The sequence below is a fragment of the Euleptes europaea genome, chromosome 2 (genome assembly GCF_029931775.1).
Source record: "Euleptes europaea isolate rEulEur1 chromosome 2, rEulEur1.hap1, whole genome shotgun sequence".
Lineage (NCBI taxonomy): Eukaryota > Metazoa > Chordata > Lepidosauria > Squamata > Sphaerodactylidae > Euleptes > Euleptes europaea.
In genome coordinates, this window is record NC_079313.1 from 76772343 (window position 1) to 76795679 (window position 23337).

Sequence of the window (23337 nt, forward strand, 5' to 3'; positions counted from 1 at the left end):
ACTGGCCTGCCTGGTTCCAGAGGGAAGGCAAGTATTGAGAGCGGGTTACTAGTTCCCAGCTTCCCCTGCTGCCCTTGTCCTTCTCTCTCCACGCAAAGCTCCTGGCTCCCCTCCCTTGCTAGCCATCCCACCTTTTAAGTATGCTTCCCGGCCACTCGGGCCGCTGGGGCTCACCTTCCATCCACTGCCTCTCACCCCCCAGCATCCCATCTCTTCCTGTTGCTTCCCACAGATACCTACTGATTATGCCTTTTCCAGGTTTTGGCTGCTGCAGCCACATTAGACAGCCCCCATGATGCCAGAATGGGGGACCTATGCTGGCCACCTGCTCCTTATTTCAGGGAATACTTCCTTTTTTAGTATTAATAGAAGTACTCCGGGAACCAATGAGATGTACTGTAACTACGAAAAGAAAATGAATGCATTATGAGGACAGGATATTCTTATAAAACATTGGTAATGTTCTGAGACATAAAAATGTTATTTTCCTACTGGTCCAAAATATTAGCCTTATTTTGGAGCTCTTCAGTTGGCACCTCTGGAGGGAAGCCCAGAATTCCTTTTGTGGCCACAGTGCCCCTTATGCCAAAGTTCCTGATCAATAAAGGCCTTTTATGCACAGGTTGCTTCTGTCGCCATCAAGCCCCAAGTACTTCGGGGCTTTGCTTTCAGTATGCATGTATTTTCCAACCTTTAGAAGTCACTTCACTCTCCCCTCACATTTCCCCTACGTTTTGTGGATGTTGTTTTACCCCAAGTTTAATGTCTGCCTTAATCCCACATTGAATGCTGGTCCTGTTCCTACTTGTCAATTTTGGGGTTTTCTCCCCAAGCCCATTCTTGCTTCTCCCTCCCACTTGTCTTTCCCCTCATCCAACCCCTCCCCTTGAAGCTGAACTACTATGAGGCTGTTTATTTCTTCAGTTTCATAGCCAGTGTGGTCAGTTTCAGACCTCAGCCTGATCTAACAGGGTTTTTCTTATTGAGACTAGTGAGAACACTAGCTAGACCTTCTGAAGCTTGGCATTTTCCCTGGTGATGCATACATTTAACCCCAAGTACTCCGGGAATTTCTTCCAGGGGGGGGGGAGCCCCTGTGCATAGTGATTTGAGAATTCAAGTTCAAATACTGTGCATTGAGAGCAGCATTTCCAGCGGAAACTATCCTTGCATAAAAGGCCCAAACTTTGCCAAATGACCAAAAACAATGGCCTGACCCTGCTCTTGTGTCTTTAGTATGAATTTTATCTACCAAAACCTTTCAAAAGCATGGAGAAAATATTATAATCTGCTAGAATCTGTACATCACTGCTGTTAAAGGTAAAGCTACACAGATGTTCCAGGTGGTGGTGGTGGATTATTGTCGTAGGAAAATGAAACAGGAGTCCAGTGGTACCTTAAAGACTAACAACATTTATTCCAGCATGAGCTTTTATGAGTCACAACTCACTTTTTCATACAGCATCAAGAAAGCTCATATTGGTATAAATGTTGTTGGCTGAAACCCTAGAAAAAACTGGGACTTCCCAAAGGAGGTGCTTTTCCTTGCTGAGTTTTGTATGTGAGAGATCTAAGTTCCATCTGTTCCCAGGTGGAACTTAGATCTCTCACATACAAAACTCAGCAGGATGTCATAAGACAGGTAACCCAGTTAAAGTCCATCCACCTTCCACGTCTTGACTCCTCCCTACAAGGCAATTTATCCTGAAGGTGATTAATCACAAGTTCAGCTGCAGGTCCGCCCTCGTGAAAATGTGACTTTTCCTACCTTTGCTCAAAATGGACCTCTCAGAGAAGGAATGTAAGCAAGCAAAATTGGCAGGGAGGCACGCAATCCTCTGATTCGCCAGTAGGGGGTAGTGCATTCATGTCATCAACATTATTCATTACTTTGGAAAAACTTGGGCGGTTTTGGATTCTTGCTTGCTGTGCTTTAGGGTAGCGACAGCAACAGTCCTTGGAAGTGTCTTGTGAAAAATGAGTTGTTGGAATATTTTTAGGAACAATATTTTCTCCAGCACAGAGGAGTGATCAGATTAGCCATCCAGAGTTTATATATATTTGTTTATTTACAGAATGTTTATATCACTTTTTAAACATAAATGTTCAAGACAGTTTACAAAAGGAAAAAAGATAAATTAAGCAATAATATTAGAAAGCAATTTAACATAAGCAAAAGTAGAACTGAATACAGAATCCCACTTAATCCCTCTAAAAATGTTTTGCTTTGTCCAGAAAGGAATGTAAAAGGACTTCTCAAGAGGTGTTAATACCATGGCCTGAAATTGGTATTTGTCTCCCCATCCTGACTATTTTATTTTGCTTTTAATATCTAGTCTAACGAAGAGTTCAGGAGAATGTGAAAGATTGTACAATGTTTTGTACATTTTGGTTCGTTCTTACACAAATTGTGTTCTTGGGTTTTGCTTTGGACTGATGTGACTGCCTGCAGCCTCTCACAAGACAGTGTATTCCAGCAGTGTGGAGGCATGACCAAAGAGGCCCTGCTCCTCCTGGATGTTGATGCATAACTCCAAAAAGATGGCACTGAGAGCAGTCTTATTGGCAGATCTTAAAGCTTAACTGCAAGAAGCCAGAGTGATGTAGTGGCTAAGAGTGTCGGACTAGCATCTGGAAGGCCTGGGTTCAAATCCCCACTCATGTCATGGAAGCTCGTTGTGTGACCTTGGGCCAGACACTCTCTCAGCCTTCCATCCTTCCAAAGTCGGTAAAATGAGTACCCAGCTGGCTAGGGGTAAAGGGAAAATGACTGGAGAATGCAACAGCAAACCACCCCGTAAACAAAGTCTACCTTGGAAACGTCAGGATGTGACGTCACCCCATGGGTCAGGAATGACCCGGTGCTTGCACAGGAAACCTTTACCTTTTTTTTAGCCATGTCACTGCCTTCCCTCAATGGATAGTTGCTGGAGAATCAACTGGAACTGATAAAAGGCACCCAGGGCCACATGAGAATCCAGCAACATTGCTGGGTCTTTAAAAACAAATCTATCCTACCTAGTCATAAGTGTCTAGGTAGCTTACAGTAAATCATAGACAAAAATAAGCCATCAATATCATTGAAATGGAATCCTATATCTCAAAACTACTGAATGTTAACTCACATTCAGTGCAGTCTGAATAGAAAGATTTTGTGTTATCTACATAATGTCTTCAGGAAAAGACAATAGTCCCCTCCCCATCCCACCCCCTGGAGTGAAGACAGGTCATGGCACTTTCATCACCTATGGTGTGAATCTGACTTCATAATTTACATATCACATAGAAACACCAACATGTCGAAAGGCTGGTGCAGCTATCAGCAATGCCATTGTCCTCATGTATGCTTTTTAAAAAGCAGCTGGTATATGTTTATTTGTTTATATATTCATCCACTTTTGCACAAAGGAATGGGGTGAAGTCACATGTGCTAGCCAATCTAGCTTTTTACCAGTTCAAACTGTAGCTCACAGCAAAGTTGCAAAAATACTTTTAGATGTGGTTCAAGACAGGGTCTTGCTCAGGATCTGAGCAAGGCTGTCAAAGAGGACATTTTAGAGGACTTTCATTCATAGGGTCGCTATGAGTCGGAAGCGACTTGACGGCACTTAACACACACACACACACACACACACACACACACACACACACAAGACAGGGAATGGTACAGTCATACCAAACATGGTGAGGGGGCTTCCAATCTGTTATAAAAATGCTGCTTTTGTCATTAACCATCGGGGAGATGAAGGCAGTTTGAAAGATGGATTGATTCATGTAGTATTTCTTGGTTGTCTTTTTGTGTTTTTGCAGGACACCCATTTCTATTGTTTCAAATACTTGCAAAACACCTTTCCAAAATAATTCACTGATTTCTTAAAAACTGTTGTCTATTTCCAGCTTAAGTAGGGTCTCTCCTGGAAATGAATTCCATATGATAGAGTTCTTATTAGATAACCCAACACACTTCTTTTCCATCTCTTTAAGGGCAGCTTGATGTACAGATATTAGCAGGCAATTGTTCTTGTCCCTGTGCTGTGAAAAGCCTCAGTCACTGATCTGTGCTGCTGAAGGGATTTTCCTGATCAGCTGGCAATCCTAGTTTACATGAGCTGAAGTTATCAATCGGATCAGTCAACTGAACGAGCAAATCTCCTTAAAAGAAATTGTAACCTTTAAATTAAGATTGAAACAATGATATAATTAACATTTCAAAACAAATATAGTTGCAATTTTCTTGTCTAAAGTTGCGTAAAGGTTCTGAGTGGTGTTAATCTGTTAACAGCAAAAATTCAGTGAAAATCAGTTATTCAGTAGCAAATCAGTTAATTGGATTTAGGTCCTAATGCCACTGACCTGTAATTAAGTCCTGTTAACTATAATGAGATTTCAGACCGATACTCAACATTGCTTAAGTCACATGGAAACCAATGTAACTTAACCCAGAAGCAAAAGAGAGCCAAGTTTCAGGGCCCCTGATAGATGTGTAAAAAGAAAACAAAAGAGTCTTGTGGTAACTTAAAGACTAACAGATTTATAGTGTCATCCTTAGCAGAGTTACATCCTTCTAAATCCATTGAAGTCAATGAGCTTAGAAAGGAGTAGCTTTAGTAAGGATGGTAATGTTATTGTACAAAAAGGGATTTCAGCAGCAGCAGCTTGCCATGAAGGGGCTAAGAAAAGTGGCACTTACTGTAATTCTCTCTTCAACACACCCTGGTGTATTTACAACCTGTGCAGTGCTGCGTTTCCCCAAAACCTGGATATTTGGCATCTACACTAGGGGCCACAGTAATATCACACACCCTCCACAGACTATACATTCAATTCCTTGAGTCATTAAGGGGGAAATGGTATTTTATTTCTGAAATCACATAGATAACCCCTTGCCTGGCCCCATGCATGCTCTCATGCACCAGTAAAGGATGCTCGTATGCTTCCCCCATGCTTTGGCCCTGCATAAGGGCAATAATTCAGATAAATTAACAATGCAGTATGCAGTATGACCCTGTGAATGTTTAGGTTTATGCATTTAATTTATTCAAAATATTTCTGTCCTGCCTTTCAGAGTCCAGGACCCAGGTTGTGACTTGTGCAGCATTTAAAGGCAGTAGCTGTAAACCAGAAGCAAATCCCATTGAAACGTACATGGTTAGGATCAAGCTGAAAATTAATTTTAAAAAAGTTTCCCACACTTTCAACCGTTCTGGAATATTTCACATGGTACATACATTGAGGTTCCAAACCATTGCCACTTAATTTTTCAAGGAAAAAAGGTTTCCTGTTTCCTTCCCTTTCTTTCACTCCTAAAATCTGACTGCCAATGGACACACATGAGGAATTTTTAGCATTTTTCACAGTGTAGACAATATTATTCTGTAGACTGAAAAACCAAGAACAATTCATAAGCCAGACAAAAGTGGCCTTAAACAGCCGATGGAATCCGAGTGTGGATAAAAGGCTCTGGTGATGAGTTGTACTGATTCTCTTCTCTACCTCCAGGGTTAATAGTATTCCAGAGCGCGGCTGAAGAAAGGAGAGAGAAAGGAAATCTCTCTCCCTGCTTCCTTTTTATGTTCCTCTTTGAATTTCCTCTTCTTCGTGCACAGAAGACTCACCAGTATACCCCCTTAAAAAAAAAATCATGCTCAGCGGTTAGTTTAAGAACTAACCCCAAGTATTTCCTTTGGAGGAAACAAAGGTTCAGCGGCGGCGTTTCCTTTAAGAACTAACTCCGCCCCCGGACTGAAGGGAGGGGTTCCCTACAGGATGACGTCTACCGCTCTCATTGATAAAAGCGCCGGGATTCCCCGGCCGTGGGTAGACAGCAGGCAGCAGTTCTGTTCGCCGGCGCGCCACGTGGCTTCGTGCGGGGCGGGTAGGGCAGGCGGGGGTCTCGGGCTGAGCGGTGCCCTCGCCGCCGCCAGGCAGCCACCCACCCACCCGCGTCCGCCATGGACCCCGCGTGCTTTTTCCCCACCCAGCCGTTCCCGGGTAGCGCGCTGGGCTCGGACTCGTACAAGCCGCCGCCTCCGACGCTGGCTTCCTCCAAAACCGGCCGGCCGGAGCCGCCTAAAGCGACCGAGCCGACCCGCGTCATCACCGATCCGGTGACGGGCCGGACTTACAGCAAAGGCCGTCTGCTCGGCAAGGTATGCGGGGTCACGGGGGGCGAGGCGGGGTAGGGTGGGTGGGGAGATCACGAAACCCCTAAACGCGGCTCGCCTGGCCCTCTCTATGGCCATTTCTGCAGGGGAGCCTTGGCCTTGGACGGGCCGCTCTCTCGAGGCACCTTTCCCCCGTCTGAATTCTCCGAACTCGGCCTGGGGGCTGATCGTTGGGTTTGGAGAATTCAGATGGGGAAAAGGTGCCTGGAGAGAGCGGCCCGTCCAAGGCCAAGCCTCCCCGGCGTCCCTGGCCTCTCTCGTTGGCGAGGGCTTTCCTGCCCTTGGGACGCGGGCTTCTCGCCGCCATCGCGTTGCTGACCCGGAGGACGGAAGCGAGGACGCGGCTCCGCTGGAGGTGTTGCGGGTGGCAACGGGGGCCCTCGTGGCCCGCCGCAGTCGGGGAGCGGAGGGCGCCGCCGTCTACCCCGAGGCTCCGGCCCTTCTGGCTCCCCAGCGTGGTGCGGGTGGCCTGCTCGCCAGCGGCGCCCGTGGACCCGGAGCAGATATGCCTGGCCATGATGCGCTCCCCCCCCCCAAAAAAACCCCCTGTGCTTTGTAAGAAGCGGGAGGTGGGCTGAAGCCAATCCTGATGTTCCTCCCCCAGCTTTATTATGCGTTGCCCTCCGCGCGTTATTCCTTTCTTCTTTCTCTAGCCGGAAAGAGCTCCCTTTCAGTCGTGTGTGTGTGTGTGTGTGTCTCCCCCCCCCTCCGCCCCGCGAAACTGGCTGGCTTCTCCGAGTGGAGATGGACTTTTCAGTCCTGGCCGGGCTGCTGAATGGAGGGAGACGGTTGTGGGTCTGCAGCCTTGTGAACACAAGGCGTGATTGGGCCATGCGTGTTCTCCTGTGACATATTTGGCAAAATGTTATAAGCTGTGCGCCAGCTGCTGGGGTTTCTCTGTGCCCCCACGGTCCCATCTGACCGGGGAGTAAATATTACCAATTCTTTATATTGTTTAATTTATATTTTTTATTTATATTGTTTAATGACGGTTTAATTTATATTGTTTAATGACTGTTCTTCATGGCGTTTGTTGCCTGTGGAACTCCCGCAGTTAAGGCTGATCTGAATAGGTGGTCTCTCTTGCCTCCTGTAGGAGTTGGGCGGGGGCCTGAGTTCGCCGATGGATTAGGAGGCAGTTTCTTGTGGTCTGCTCAGTATTGTGATTCTTCCAAATGCTCCCGGGCTAGAGGGCCCTTGCTGTGATAGCATAGTGGGTAGAGCACGTGTGTAGCAAGTACAAGATTCCAAGTTCAGTAGCTGGCGTTCTAACTACCATGATCTCATGGTAGGTGCTAGGGAAAGACCCCCCCCCCCCTCAGGAAGCTGCTGCTAGTCAAAACAGGCAGTCTCGAAGTTAGACAGATGAGCTGGTTAGATGACACTGTATAAGACAACTTCATATGATCTGGTGAGGTGTTGCTTATTGCAGAACTGAAGCAGGGCACTTTTGAGTGTGCCCCCCCCTTTTGCTTTGTAAATTTAAAATGATCTGTAGGCTTTAGCAAAATTAAAAATACGTTCAAGAGTGAAATCTGCCTGCACTGGCCTCCTGTATTCCAAGCAGAAAGGCCTGATAGACTACTTAATCCAAATCATTAGGGCCCTGTTATAGTCGAAACAGGTGTTAATAAAAGTGCGTAGTGAATGCCTGCAACAATTAACTGATTCCTGCACCTTAGCGTTAGTGCTGTTGTGACTTAGGGGTTACAGTGACAGGCTTGGGTCTGAGTGCTGTTCAATGGAGTCCGACTTTCATGAAGCTTTCTGGGTCGCTTTAGGACAATCATACTTTAGCCTACTTTACTCACATGTCTGTGAAGACAACTGCCGCATGGGTTTCTGGGGCAAAGTCTACCTGAGCACTGGTTTTTGAACAGCAGTTTTAATAAGAAAGACGTCCACCAGGAGTAGAAAGCTATTTGCTTTGAGAAGGTGGCTAAATCCTCATGCAAACATAGGCTTAAAAACTGCATATTTTATATCAAAAATCTGAAGCTCCGCCAGGATTGTGGACTTCTGCTGTTCTACTTTATGAGGGGTTCTAGTTCTTATGGCTGCATGAGGCTACTTGAACATACTGTTTGGTCCACAGTAAAATACAAAAACAAAAGCTAGTTAACACAGCAAGCTTTGAAGTCCTCCAGAACTTTACATCAGCCTAGATCAGGGGTCTCCAACGTAGTGCCCATGGATGCCATGGTGCCCGGCAACACCTTTCCTGGTGCTTGCCAAGTGTTTTTAGAAAAGGAGTGGGGCCAGGTGGGGCTTCTGAGTGGCCGCTGGCGATTTGATTTCAAAAACATTGCTGTGGCAGCCACTTTGTGGGTGACTCCTCCTGCTGAGGTGGCCATTTTGTGGCTGCGCCGTCATGCGGTGTCAGAATTCCAAAGGTGCGCACAGGCTCAAAAAGGTTGGGGATCCCTGGCCTAGGGGCTTAACAACCACCCTAGGGTGGGATTATGATCTTCTAGGCCATGATCAGAAGGCTTCTGGCTGCAAACCTTGACAGAGTAGTCTTATTGATTCCAATGACCATCAGGTGTTGCTGGCTGCAGGCTGCACCCATCGCCTTCGGGGGTGGGGAGGAACCTTCCAACTGAAAACACAAAGGTCTGTCACTGACATTTAAACAATGGCTGGGCTTGTGGGGGGGGGGTTGTATACACAGTGACCAGATACCACCCAAATCTGGCCTTTGTGTGTTCTGCTTAGATGGTGTTTGTTTTTTTGCTTCTTCCCAGTAGGCCATGAGCATAACCTGATATCAGCTCCATCCTGTACCCATCCCTAGGGTTGCCAGGTCCCTCTTCGCCACCAATGGGAGGTTTTTGGGACAGAGCCTAAGGAGGATGGGGTTTGGGGAGGGAGGGACTTCAGTGCTACAGAGTCCAATTTCCAAAGCGGCTGTTTTCACCAGGTGAACTGTTCTCTATCGGCTGGAGATGAGTTGTAACAGCAGAAGATCTGCCACCACCTGGAGATTGGAAGAGGGTATAGGTAGAGGGTTACAATTTGGTCATAGTGCTGTTGTTTTTCTTCCACCACCTGGAGGATGGCAACCCTACTTATTACCCCCAGAACTTTCAGTCAGGATGTAGACAAAAGATAATGGCCTGAAAGATCTTGCACGTGCACACGCCCCCTCTGGTCTGAAGGGTCCTGGAGATCTTGAAATCTTGCATGGTACATTATGTTTTGGCTGGACTTAATTAAAGCTGTTGCACAATGTATATTCAACACATGCGTCTGTGAAATATGCAAGAGCTGAAGGGAGGCTTGGCTTCAGTGGCTAAAGGAAAGCCTTTGATACTCTCTCCATGGATCAGCTCCTACACAATCCTGTTCTATCCCACTGCACTCATTCCCTGGCAAAACAAAACTTTGCACAGTGGCAGAGTTGCTGCAGAGTGTCTGCAAACAGAGCAAAAAACATCATTTTTTAATTACTTAAATGATAAAACCCCAGTTGTCTTGTTTCAGTGTAACAGTGGGGCTGCAAAATGATGAGAGTTACCGGTATATAATATTCTGCAATGATAAGGACCCTTGTAAATTGGGTAGCTGTGCGAGTCTGGCAGGAAACGAAGACAGGAGCCTGGCAGGACTTTAAAGGCTAACAGCATTTCTTTCAGCTTAAGCTTTCCTGAGGCAGAGGTCACTTCCTCAGATGCCTACCCTATGAATCTGAAGTGATCTCTGACTCAGGAGCATGCACGCAGGAATAAATGTTGTGTTACTCCTTAAGATGCTGCTGGAGTCCTGCCTTACCTTTAGGGGCCTATGTAAGTTTCCCAGAATGCTTGGTGGCTTTGTTGCCCCTGGGCTCTTTTAAGTGAGAAATGGCTTTCTGATTTCGAAAACCTCTCTGCCCCACTGAGCCATCTGTGTAAGCAGATGCGGGGGGAGAGACAAGCAACAGTGTGTACTCAGTAACCTCTCTCTTCCCAGTGAGCAAAGCTGGCATTCTTCCAAAGATTGTGCTGCAAAGTCAGGGGAGTGTCTGTTGGCTGCTTTTGTCCCACATCAAACAGTGTGATGTGTCACCTGGAGAGCTGGCTCATCATATCTAGGGTTGTCTCATATCTTCCAAACAAGGGATTTACCTTGAGTTTGGCTGCTTCTGAGCCTTTTCTGTTCTTACTAGATCCTTTTTGGAGATGTTGTCTGGAACTGTGTCAGTAGCGATACCCAAGCTAGGATTCTTTCACACAGAAACTGGTCCCTCCTTGTTTTCAGAATGTTGTATAGGCGTGAAGCTTATTTTCAGTAATTCATGTGATGCAGCCAAGGATGTACTTGCTTCACGGCTGGAAAAACCTGTCTCTGGAATAACCTTTTAGTGTGTGGTTGTCCTGTGAGCAGGGCTTTTGCACATCCTGGAGAAAGGATCATGATGCTAGTGGGTGGGAAGAAGCCCGAAGGAGCAATGCCAACTCCAGAGCACCAAGATGGTATATGGGAAATACTTGAGTGTGTGCATTAAACCGCAGATAGAAGATAAAGATGTGTGTGTGTGTGTGTGTTCAAACTGGCAGATCAAAAATATCAATCACTATAAATGGATATACAAGTGTGATACAATATGGCACAATTCTGTCACACAGAAGAGGGCAGAAACTTGTTCTGTGCTGCTCCTCAGGGCAAAATAATGGGCAATATCTTACTACTCTGTGCATGGAACGTGTTGTTTTCCAGTAGTCCTTTCTGATCCGTGAAAAGATTGTTTCCTGGCTCACAAGACCCACGTGAGAGAATAAGCATGTGGGTTGTTGGGGGAGGTGGAATAAGGAGGAACAAGGGAGTGAAATTGTTCTTCCCTTTTCTGCAACTGTAGATCTAGTGAGGAAATGGGTCGATTTCTTCCTCTTGTTCCTTCTCATTCCACCCCACTGTTTCTGTAATTACATTTTTATTATTTTCCTATCCCTTCAACCATAGGTTGGTAGGATTTGGAAAAAGGAAAACAACAAATCAATGACTTATTGAACATTACAGCTATTTAAAAACATGTGCAAGAAATTTGACAACAGCTTCCAATCAGTTCATATCAGTAGCAAACAATAATTTCACGATAATATAATTGCTAGAACACTGAACATCAGAATTAACAAAAACTCCCAATATATCGTGTCTGGCTGTAACAAACAAAGGACAATGTGACAACATGTGTGAGACAGGGAATGGCTTTAAGCCTGCCAATATATTCAGCGGTTGGAAGTGAATTACATCTTATAATAAAATTAAACACCTAGATTTTGGTTTTTGCAGAATGATCAGATAATTGGCAAGCATAAAACAAGTAGTGGGAATATATCCATACAATGGAGGAGAACACCCCCTATACAAATCGGTATGTACCACACTGACCCACACAGCTGTTCCTTCACATGGCACCTGCAAAACCAGGAATTCTCCTGTTGAGAACTGAGTAGCAGGAGTGGGGGGGGGATTGTTCACAGAGAGTTGTATAGTGCCCATTGAGCTTAAGTTACAGGAGAGCAGACTTTGGCTAAACATTGGGAGAAACGTCCTAATGATGAGAGTAGTTCACCAATGGAGCCAGTTACCTGGGCTGAGGGAATCTTTTCACTCACTGGAAGTTTTCAAGCAGAGACTGGGCAGCCATATTTTTGGGAATGTGGTAGCTTTGGATTTCTTGCCTTGAAGAAAAGGCTGGATGGTGACATCTAAGGCCCTCCAGGACTCTATTTGCTGGAAGAATGCAACGAAGGAGTCTTTGGGACTCTGTCAAATCTCATGAAAATGTACTTGCATGCTTAATTCTCTTTATCCAAACAAGGGGATCCTAAACGAGCATACAATACTTGGAGTATGGATTAGAACCAAGGTCAGAGCTGTGTAGCACTGTGGGAGAAGGACTTGGTTGAAATATCCCTATGCTTAAGTGCTGCTGGATATGTTCTGGGGGTTGCTTGCTAAGGGTGAGGTCATGCATCTAAACTGTTGGCTCCTAGCACCTGGTTTAGCTCCCATGTTGGTAACTTTTTGCCTGAGGTGATGAGGCAATGATCTTTGGCACATGCTTCTTGCACTAGGACTACATTGGTCATGTGGCAATTTCACTTACATAAGCTCATTTTACCTGGGGCTTACTCTACCGTCCTAGCAAATGTAATTAGTCTTGGTTCTCAACTGCTCCTAATAGCATTGAATGTTGGAAGGACTCGAGCAAGCACAAGGGGCATATTTGGGGGCCAAATTATAGTCTCTTTATGAATAAGACAAACATATTCACCAGTGATTTGATAGAACCCAATAAAGACTCATGGATTGTTTAAGGGAAGTGTGTGTTTGAAGCTTGAATGGCAAATGTTTTCAAGCTGGCTTAGTAGAGATCAGTTTGGGTGCCATGTGCTTGAATGAAGCTGGCTCAAAATCTTAGCCACTCTGTTCAGGGACTCACAAGGATGCAGGTACTCCACTCCCCATCCCCCAAAAAACTGTTACTGAGAACCTTCAGATAAGTCATGCAAGGATTACTAACAGGAAGCTTCTGTAATCTGTTTTTACAACAGCCATTTTTGTTTTTGGCAGGGAGGATTTGCAAGATGCTATGAAATGACCGACCTCTCCAGCGGCCGGACCTATGCAGTAAAAGTCATTCCTCACAGCCGAGTGGCCAAGCCTCACCAGCGTGAAAAGGTATGTGGCACAGGAGAGCCATGGGCACAGTAAGGCGGGCTTCCAGCATACGTCCAGCCTCAAACAGGAATATTTGCTGACCCGGTACTGCTTCTTTCAGATCATCAATGAAATTGAGCTGCACAAAGACCTGCATCACAAGCACATTGTGAAGTTCTCTCATCATTTTGAAGATTCGGATAACATTTACATCTTTCTCGAGCACTGCAGCAGAAAAGTGAGTCCCTGCTTTCTTGGTACACGTGGTCTCTCCTTGGGCATACTTGCCTACCACCTCATGCTTCTGCCTTCCTGTTTGTCTTAGCTTTATACTGCAGCATGTTTTGGATGATAACCAAATGCTATACATAAGTCTTATACAAGAGCCTGTCACACAAGTGCCCTTGCTGTGGGAGTTGTTTGCTGCTGTGTATAGTGGCACTTGCACTATTTTTGGTGGCCTGCTCTTTTGTTTCAGTTCAAACACTTGTAAACAGTAAGTCGGCCATGGGCATTTTAACAGCTTTGGCCGCTCCTGGTATAGATCAAATTTGATGTAAAACTGTCTTAACAAGGGTTGTTTTGGAATAGTGCTTTGATAGAGGTTCAGTTTTGCTAAATTAACATCTGAATCCTTTCCAGGAACTAATTTTACTCTTGGTGTGCAGCTAGTTCCATTTTAGCTTTTCTTTGGCATCTATTGGTTGCCTGTTGGTTCACTTCCATTACATTATTTAATGTTTAATAGAATTCCTTACCTCCTTGCAGTGTTCTTATGAACCTTGTATATTTAACTGTGTCTAGTATCAGAGGAGCATGCCTACATTGGGTGCTGTGAAACACAGGCAGGATGCTGCTGCAGTCGTCTTGTTTGTGGGCTTCCTAGAGGCACCTGGTTGGCCACTGTGTGAACAGACTGCTGGACTTGATGGGCCTTGGTCTGATCCAGCAGGGGTTTTATTATGCTCTTATGTCTGCAGTGTGCATGTGTTGTAATCTGGACTAATTTTCTTAATTTGGGATTGGTCAGATAAAGATCTGTCCAGGAGTTAAGAATTGCTATGCTTGTAATAAAATGGGGCACATCGTAAATATATAGAATGCAGATGTGAAAGTAGGCTTCTGTTGGTGAAAGTGAGAGGACAGGTTCAGAACTAATTAAAGTGTAGAGATTACTGGTTGGGGCAATGGTGGGGGTAAGGGGAGGCTAGGAGCATTTGTCCAGTAATGGTCTGTGCTGTGGGATATCAAAAGGCTGGTACAAATATTAAACCAACCAAGCACAAGTTGTGTTCCGCTGTCATGTAAAGTGAAGCCAATTGCAGACATTCCTGTATGTGATGCAGAAGGAAAAGTAGCTGTCTATTCCTAAATAATTGTATCCTCTGTAAGTAGCATCTCTTTATCTAAACCCTTTTTCTTCTAGTCCTTGGCTCATATCTGGAAATCCCGACATACTCTTCTGGAGCCAGAGGTGCGATATTACCTCAAACAAATCATTTCTGCCTTGAAGTACCTTCATCTTAAGGGCATTCTGCACAGGGACCTCAAATTAGGTGTGTACATTATGACTTGTGTAGACATGAGACGCCGAAATCAAATCTCCCCCAAAATCTCACCCACAGAATTCATCCAGCACACTCCCATCGCTTAACGTGCATGGCTGTAGTGGCATTATTTGTAGTGGCTTCCAGTTTGGGAGATATTAATCTATTGAATGGTAAGGAGTGTGAAGTATAGCCTTGCAGGGTGTGTGACGTGGGGAAATTGTGGTGTAGATTAGCATGAGAGGTGTGCGGAAATGCAAAGCTCAAAACTATTCAGTCCAAAGGCCTCTTCAGCAGGCACCATCTAATTTCTTTCTTATTTAGTCCTAGAAATTTGTAAATTCTGTGTTAAAATGATTAAGAAGTGGAGATTCTGATTGCTGAGATTCTGACTGCTGAAACCTATGTTAGATCTTGAAGTTCTGTGTGGAGGAAGGGTTGTGGAGTGAGAATTGTGACCTCTAAAGCCATAATGCTTGCCCTTCCACTCCAGGTAACTTCTTCATCAATGAAAACATGGAGCTGAAAGTTGGAGATTTTGGTTTGGCTGCCCGACAAGAACCTGCAGACCAGAGGAAAAAGTGAGTGGCTGGAACGACTACCCCTCTGTAATTGTGTCTGGGCTTACTCTGGAATAACCGTGGAGAGGCTTCTGTAGTGCCTCTGTGTCCCGTCACCCCATTCTTGCAGCTGTGTAGGGGCTCACAGTGCAACAGACACAGTGGGGCTTGAAGTAGACTCCTTTGCTTCAGCTGGAACTTGGTGGCCAACGAAACAATGCAGTCACTGTATATGCGGTTGTGTCTATGGCAGAGAAGTCTCCTGTTTGGATAGTGAAGGGAAACAATGGCAACCTTATCTTGGGTTGTGCCTCATGCAAACTGTTAATTCTGGCTGGTCCAGGGGATGGGGAGGGTGTGTGTGCCGGGCAGAAGGGAGCTCTAGAGGGGAAGGGAACGCCTAAGCAAGGGAGTGGCACTACCGACAGTCCAGTGTGAGTGGCTTGGGGCAAGGAGTAGGGTGAGCCTACATGGTCCACGTGACCATGCTGCTAGTCAGGAAGCGGCAGCTGAGGCTTTTGGCAGATCCACTTGTTGGAGCAAGATCCACTGGAATTGCTTTTTGATTGTTTTTGAGCACTGGGCTGTTGGAAAAGGAAATGCAGTGAGACAAACTGATCAGAATCCCTGCTGCAGGCTGTGTTATCAGCTGAGGGTCAGTTTTGTGGTTCTCTTGAGGTAATTTCTTGATGAGCCTTTGCTTACAGTATTAAAAAACATCAGTCTATTTAAAAAGATCATGGTGGGTAGCCGTGTTAGTCTGTCAATAGCAGTAGAAAAGAGCAAGAACCCAGTAGTACCTTAAAGACTAACAAAATTTCTGGCAGGGTATGAGCTTTCATGAGCCACAGCTCACTTCAGATATTCTTCAGGTATCTGAAAGAAGTGAGCTGTGGCTCACAAAAGCTCATACCCTGCCAGAAATTTTGTTAGTCTTTAAGGTGCTACTGGACTCTGACTTCCTCTTTTTGAATAGCAGTAGAAAAGAGCAAATCTTCATTGCTAGTAGAAATTTTAAAGAGATGGTTTTGAAGTCATGAAAAAGATATGTATTTAAATAAAAAAGGATCCCTTCTGGCTTATTTGAACTCTGTTACTTCCTCCCAGGTACTTGATATTAGATCTTTGTAATAGTAGGATAAACAGCTGATTTGGGGGACATTAAATATTTGTGTTGGGTGGCTTTGCTGAGCATTAGTGATACTTCCTATGTTGCAATGAATCAAATGGGAGTGGGGGAGAACTTGAGAAATTCAGGAGTCCTAGCAGTAGCCATGTAATGTTCATCATGCTCTCCTTTCCCAGGACTATCTGTGGTACTCCCAATTATCTTGCTCCAGAAGTGCTGCTCCGACAAGGACATGGGCCAGAGTCAGATGTATGGTCTCTAGGCTGTGTCATGTAAGTCTAAATGTTAGAGGTGGCTGCGCATCTCTGCTAAATCAGGCCTCCCAGAAGTGGTCATTCCTTCACTGTTATCTTTTGGTTAGGCTGGGAGCAAACTGAATGTCGTTACATTAAACAGCAGGCAAGAAATTGGTCCTACAAAGACCAAAGTAATAAAGGAGCCAAAGTAATATTGGGGACATTTGTGACCTGTACAGCTGGGAACCTATCTCCTTGCATGGTGTAGTAGTTAAGAATGGTGGTTTGGAGTGGTGGACTCTGATCTGGAGAACCGGGTTCGATTCCCCACTCCTCCACGTGTCATATAAAAACCAACTCTTCTGTACCAGACAAAACGTCTAAAAATCTTACCAAGGGCTTCCTCAGAGTCCTTGATGCAAAGAGAGCCATTTCCTTTTCACTACGCTGATGGCAAAAGCAGGCTTCCAGTTGAAGGGAAATGCCCAGCCCTCCAAGGTAGTCTGGACTTCCAGGCCTAAAAATGGAACTGGTGACACCTCAAAGCTGTAAAGCTGAGTGGCTCCTGCTTTGCCGGTTCTGTCGGTGACTGGGACTTGACCTCCATATCACACAAACTGGATGCTGACGGCTCCTTTGTCAGATGTGGCCACCATAGTTTGACCGCAACTAGTTCTTATGCTGTTATTCTGAGCTAATTTTCATGAGTTCAGGTGGCATTCTGGGCTGGGGGTTTGGGCAGGCAGTTTAAAGACAAGCCAGTTGGAGCTCAAAGCGTCATGCTGTCTACTTGCCTGTTTTGGCTGAAGAGTAGTTATAATGGAAAAAGTGGTTTGCCTGTGGTGCACAGTTGGCTGTTCGGTTTAGGTGCTTCTGAGCAACTTTCCGGAGTATGTCTTCGAAGTCATTTGAGCTGTCAGATCTTTGCCCCACTTAGCCACAAGTTCCTGTTTAAACTTTCCATTTACTGCTGTGTTATGAAAACTGTCTCCAGTGGCGGGGTGGGGGGGAGGCGGCAGCGAAGACTTGAGTGAGCAGCGGATGATGCAGAGGGCAGATCTTAATCCTGCCTCTTGACGATGCTTGGGCGCAGGGCACCACCTGTACAAATCCTAACTTAAAAGGCTGTTGGCTCTAAGCCCACGGGGAGTGACTGTCTTCTGCCATCCGGATGTGCCTCCGGTCTGCCAGTACCTGGAGCAGTAGCAGTACTTCATGAGCTTTATTGCAGGGAATGCTTAATGCTGGGTGTTGCCTCATTTTAACTTCCTCTAGAGCTGCTGCTGAGTAATGTGCAGATAAGATCATGCCACTGCTGGCTTGTAGAGAAGCATTCTTCATGAATATCCTTGGCAATTCTGCCTTTCACCACCACCTTTCCTTTGCATCTTCTCAGGTACACTTTACTGTGTGGAAACCCCCCCTTTGAGACATCGGATCTCAAGGAGACCTACAAGTGCATCAAGCATGTGACCTATACGCTTCCAGTATTCCTTTCCCTTCCAGCCAAGAACCTGCTGATGGGCATCTTGAAACGCTACCCACAGGAACGTTTAACACTGGAGGAAATCTTGGATCATGAGTTCTTCACCAAAGTGAGCGGCGGTCTTCTGAGTGCATTGCTTAACTCTTAGTAGGGCTGTTGTCAGAATAGAAAACGGGTGTGGTAAACCGCAGAGTGTGCTGTACTCCTAGAGGCCAAGTCATTGGATGAAGCTTCTCATTGGGTTCCTCCATTATAAGGATGGCAAGTGTCCCTTTTAATAAGGGTGTTAGCTTCTGGAATCCTGCCTAGATTGCAATTTAGGTAATTACATCCTGCTTCTAATTAGCTCTTACAGTCCTCATATGTCCTTATTTTTTGCTCTTGCCTTTTTGTTGCTGGGCAGCCTGACTGACATCCTTGCCAAGGGAACATTTAATCAGAGTAGCTCTTGAGGACTACTCCTAAAATTGGGGTGGGTGGGGAGAATGGCCAAATCTAGTCAGTGAGCAACAGGGACCTGTACACAGATTACTAGGATTGCCTCCTATTCCTTCTGTCTATCGCTGTCGAGTTCAGCTGGGCTAATAGTGCTGACTTTTCTAGGGGTACACACCTGATAAGCTCCCACCCAGCAGCTGTGTGATGGTGCCGGAGCTGAACCCTCCCAATCCTGCCAAGAGCCTGTTTGTAAAGGTTACAAAGACTCTCTTTGGAAAAAGGAAATCCAAAGGTAAGCTTATTCCGGTAGCTGGCCTGCATCCAAAGAACTAACTGCCTAAGGGTGGTCATCTGGTCTTTTGGCTGGTCTGGAAACTCATAGGATGGGCAGTATACTGAATACTGTAGCTTTTTTATCATCTGAGGCCCAAAATGTAGGGAGAGTGTTGCAACCAGTTCCTAAACAAGTTTTCCACTTGTGTAGGCCTAGAAGATAAAATTAGTGCTTATTGCTTACAAAGGAAAGGTGTGCTTAAAGAGACAAAAATCAGATGCTTGCTCCAGACATACCCCAGTAGTTAGCCTATTATAGCTTTTTCACTATAAGATACCTGATGTACTTGTCTTCAATGAATAGCTGCAGGCCTATCTCAGCTAGTAATCTGCCGTGAGTTACTGAGCCTTCCTTTCCTTTTCTAGTTAAGAAGTCTCCCTCAGAAGACAAAGATGAGATTTCCAAGTTGGTAACAGGCCTTGTGAAGACCTCTATCTGTAGACAGATGAGTCACAAAACTGTGGAAGGAAATGAGGTAAGCATAACTGCAGGAACTCTGTTAGCCAGTTGGTGCTTTTGGGGAGGGAGGAAAGAAATGGGTGAGGAAGAAATTCTGGTAGCTCCTGAACCTGTCAGGAGGTAAAAGATAGGCTAACCTAAGAGCTCAACTGACTGTTTCTTTGCAGATCACCCCTCTGAGCAGCCAGAGTCCCAGCTCCAGCCCAGCAGAGACTGTAGCAGAGGAAGGCTCACGGAAGTCTATCTCCAGGTCCATTCGTGGGACAATGGCTAGTACCTCTGAAAGTAAGAAGGGTTCCTTGGTCTGGTGGAATTGCCAGCTGCTAGAACTTGCCCCCGTCTAGTGGAGCAGTTGTCTGTAGATTCTGTCCTTCTTTCCGAGTTCTCTGAGGTATCAGAGTTCAAGCAGACTGCTACGTAACATGGAGGTTGTCATTTACCAATGGCTACTGGCTGCAGTAGCTAAGTAGAACCTTCATGTTCATTGGCAGGTTAACTCTGAATACCATAAGCTAGGGACAAATGGGGAGGAGTGTCACTTTCACCCCTTCTTAGCTTCCGGAAGCATCTCTCCTGTCACTGCTGCAAACAGAATGCTGGCCTTGATGGGCCTTGTGTTCAATCCCAGAATGCTTATATTCAAAGCATAGCTGAAAATGGTTTAGTTCAGCATGGCCATTTCCCTGAAGCCCAGCTGCAGCTCTGGAGTGAAGTCCTCCCTTGGTAGAGGTGAATTTCTCTACCATTCCTATCTAGTTTTGAGCTGTACAGGTAGACTGTTGTGAAGCATTCATGGGGGATGCCATGTTAAACTGATCACGCCTCAATTATCTGTCTTCTCCCCTTTTAGTATTTGAAGATTGTGTCACGGCATCAACTGTCATTGAATCCGCCATTGGGCTCTTGAAGAACTGTCTGTCCGTCATGCCTCCAGGTAAATTTAAGCTTCAGGCTATTTAAATTTTGTTGGAATACTTGGATTTCTTCTCTTGTCCTCTGTTTGGGACAGCTGGGAACAGATGGGAGAGCCGGTGTCTTGGAAGTGAATAGTAGAGGATAGCATAGGACATAAAGTTAAATGCAGTTCCCTTTTGAGGCCTTACGTTTATTCATCCTTCTTGGGGCACCACATTACAGGCATGTAGGAATCAGAAGAGCATAGACCTAGGGAGTGAAGTTGCAAATGCCCTGGTTTCATCATGAGGCTGATGAGAATAGTCCTCTGCAGCAAAGTTTTGAAAGAAGCAGAAAATCTGCCCTGCCCCAAAACAGCTGCAGAATAAAAGGGCTACTTGCCTTTACAGTATATTTTGTTAACTTAGGTAGCTTCCTGGGGCATTTTGTAACGGAGTAAAAAATGTGGGGAGGGTGGTATGGGGCAACAGGGCTGCAGCACACTGTTCTACTCTTTTCACTGGAATTGGGTCTCATCACCCAGCAGATAAGATCCCAGAATGGGAGTAGCCATGCCCCTTGGTAGGCCTATTACATGATTTCTGTGTAGGCCTTGGAATTAGCGGTAATATGGCCATGGGTTTCATGTTGATGAGCAGTGCTGAGTTTTTCTACCTCTCCTTGCCTCAGTTAAGTTGTCTCTTTGTTCCCTACCCAGCTGAGAGGAATCCTGCTTCCTTGGCTTGCCATGAACACTTTGTTTGGGTAAGCAAATGGGTGGACTATTCAAACAAGTATGGATTTGGCTATCAGCTCTCCAACCGCAGCATTGGTGTCCTCTTCAACGATGGGACTCATATGACCCTCTCTGCCAACTGGAAGTGAGTAGGAGAAACATTTGTCTAGAGGGTTTGGTTGGGCCTAGGAGTTTTACCTGGCACCCCGTAGGGTGTGTATTGCTGTGATGAAGCAAATAACATCATAATAGAAGTAAATCCTAGAAGAGATGAAGGCTGGGGAAAGGGGACTGGGGTAGCGAAGGTTGCTTGGGCATGAAATAAGATGGAAGGAATAGATTGATCCATCCTGAGCAGATAATCTCAGGTTCATAAAGAACAGCCATTTATTGTGGGGAGGATACTTTCATCTTGAGATGCTGGAGGATGCTGGATGTGAAAAGGTCAGGAAAACTCAGAGCTGCAGAGCAGCAGCAGGTCATCTTCCACAAGCTTAAGCACCAGGGCTCAAGGGGTCTCTTGCTATTCACTTGTCCAACTGTAGGAAGGCAGTTTCTCCATGTGCTGCAAAACTAGGTGTACACCTTTGATGCTGTCTATCAGACTATAATCCAGTTCTTTCATGGACCTCGAGGCAGTGTATGTGGTTCCCCCCCTTTTTTTTTGTCCTTGCAGCCCTATGAAGTAGGCTAGACTGTGAGTGATGACATCAAGCTCACTGGGTGGCTCTTGAGTTTAGAATGGGGATTTGAACCTGATCTCCCTCCTTCCCCCCACCAGCAGTCCAACAGTAACAGCTACACCACTGTGGCTGTCTGAGATGTATGTGGCTATTTGAGATGAGGGTTGTGAGCAGCTTGGCTGTCACAGTTAATCTCCTTCTCTTGTCCTACAGGAAAGTACATTATAATCTGACCAACAGCAAGCATTTCTCCTTCCCGGCTTCTGCAGTCCCCGAACAACTGCAGGGACAGATGAGTGTCCTACAATACTTTGCCTCCTACATGGAGCAACATCTCATGAAGGTAAGCAGCTCCTGGGCTTGGTTTGTTCAGCTTCACTGGCCAGTCTGGATACATAAAGTCCCAAAGACTTCCCAAGGACTTTTGAGGGGCATAACTCAAAATCTTGGTAGACCTTAGAATTGTTTTCTAAGTATGTGTGCTCTTTCCCTCTCCTAGCTGGCAGCTCTCCAACCAAAATGTGCACGTGGGGCCCCTGTACTGCTTTGGCTGTGTTCCTGTTCATGCCCACGTGGCTGTAGCTTCATTAAGGAAGCCCAGCCTGCAGGATGAAGAAGAAATGTCCTTCGGCAATGCTGAGCTTGGTTTTTAGAGTTAGCATATTCATCCTGTGAATCTCGCCTGGTTTATTTATTTATTCTTCATATTTATAGCCCGCCTTTATTCCAAGCAAGCCAGGCTCCGAGCGGGTCACAACAATATAATCACAAAACATTGGTTAAAAACATACTTGAACTATATTAAAACTATACACTCCATAGAATAAAGCAAGATGGCATTCATTAATCGTAGAAAAACCCGGCCAGGCAGTGAACCTCCCATAAACAGAGTTGGGGGGGGGGAAGTATGGGGAGGCCAGCAACAATGACGCTGGGAGAAACTTGCGGCTCCCCTCAGTTATAAGCCTGGTGCAACAGTTCCATTTTACAGGCCCTGCAGAACTCATTTAGGTCCCGCAGGGCCCCGATGTTGCTAGGGAGAGTGTTCCACCAGGCAGGGGCCAGGGCCAAAAAAGCCCTGCCCTCGTCAAGGACAGCTGCACACTCCTCGGGCCGGAGACCACCAGTAAATTGTTGTTCATAGAGCATATTATTCACCTGAACTTCTGGATCCGTTGCATTCCAGGCTGTTACTTAACTGCTCAGTGTCCTGGCAATTGCCTTGAGTAAATAAAATTGCTGGGGTTGGCTTGGGTATTGCTGTGGAAGAGGATTGCTGGAACTGGGCCACTCTTGCATTGGTGGAATAGCTGCTGAGGGCTGACTTTCCTCCCCCATCTCTCTCTTCACAGGGAGGGGATTTGCCCAGCATAGACGAAGCTGGGCAGCTGCCACTGCTGCTCCTACAATGGGTGAAAACCGATCAGGCCTTGCTGATGCTCTTCAGCAATGGAACCTTCCAGGTACGTAATGGCCCTGGGGTCCTTCAAGCAGATGCTGTGAGAGCACATTTAAAATGCTTAAGCATCCAGGGTTCTCATAGTCCCCTTTTCATAAAGCTTGGTCTCTTATGTAATTCAGCTTTGGTTTGACAGATTTCCTCTCTCACTCATATCTAAAAGGGAAAGGAACACATTTCTGGCCTATGTTAGCGAATTCTCAAAGGGTAGAGTCTGTTAAATGGGAGCAGGCACTAGGCATGCCTCAGTACTCATGGCCAATATGCTCCATTCTTCCAGGTGAACTTCTACAACGATCATACCAAGGTGATCTTCAGCAAACCTGACCACTCTTGCCTTCTCACCTACATAAACCGTGACAGAAATTCCTACTCCTACAAGCTCAGCAGTATTGCAGAACTTGGCTGTTCGCCGGAGCTTCAACATCGGCTCAAGTACATCCTTAAACTGCTAATTGAGCGAGCAGATGCCTAAAGCTGCAAGATAGGACTCTTTGTCTCCTTGTCTCTGTCCATCCAAGATCGGTGTTAATGGCATAAGAGGTATAACTGCTGAGACCATCATAA

The 23337-nt window shown here is 45.7% G+C and overlaps 2 protein-coding genes across 5 annotated transcripts in view; one reads left to right on the forward strand and one right to left on the reverse strand.

Annotated features, from left to right (window-relative positions):
• Positions 1–23337, reverse strand: part of MAST2 (microtubule associated serine/threonine kinase 2) — a 383088-nt gene that overhangs the window by 354113 nt on the left and 5638 nt on the right. The gene's annotated exons all lie outside the window — the stretch shown is intronic.
• Positions 5952–23255, forward strand: PLK3 (polo like kinase 3). The gene is made up of 15 exons (XM_056844046.1): positions 5952–6149; positions 12723–12830; positions 12931–13047; positions 14236–14365; positions 14850–14937; positions 16222–16317; positions 17678–17876; positions 18371–18497; positions 18905–19014; positions 19166–19283; positions 19849–19932; positions 20611–20773; positions 21525–21654; positions 22664–22774; positions 23051–23255. The coding sequence occupies exons 1-15, from the start codon at positions 5952–5954 to the stop codon at positions 23243–23245; spliced, it is 1974 nt and encodes a 657-aa protein (XP_056700024.1). The 3' UTR covers positions 23246–23255.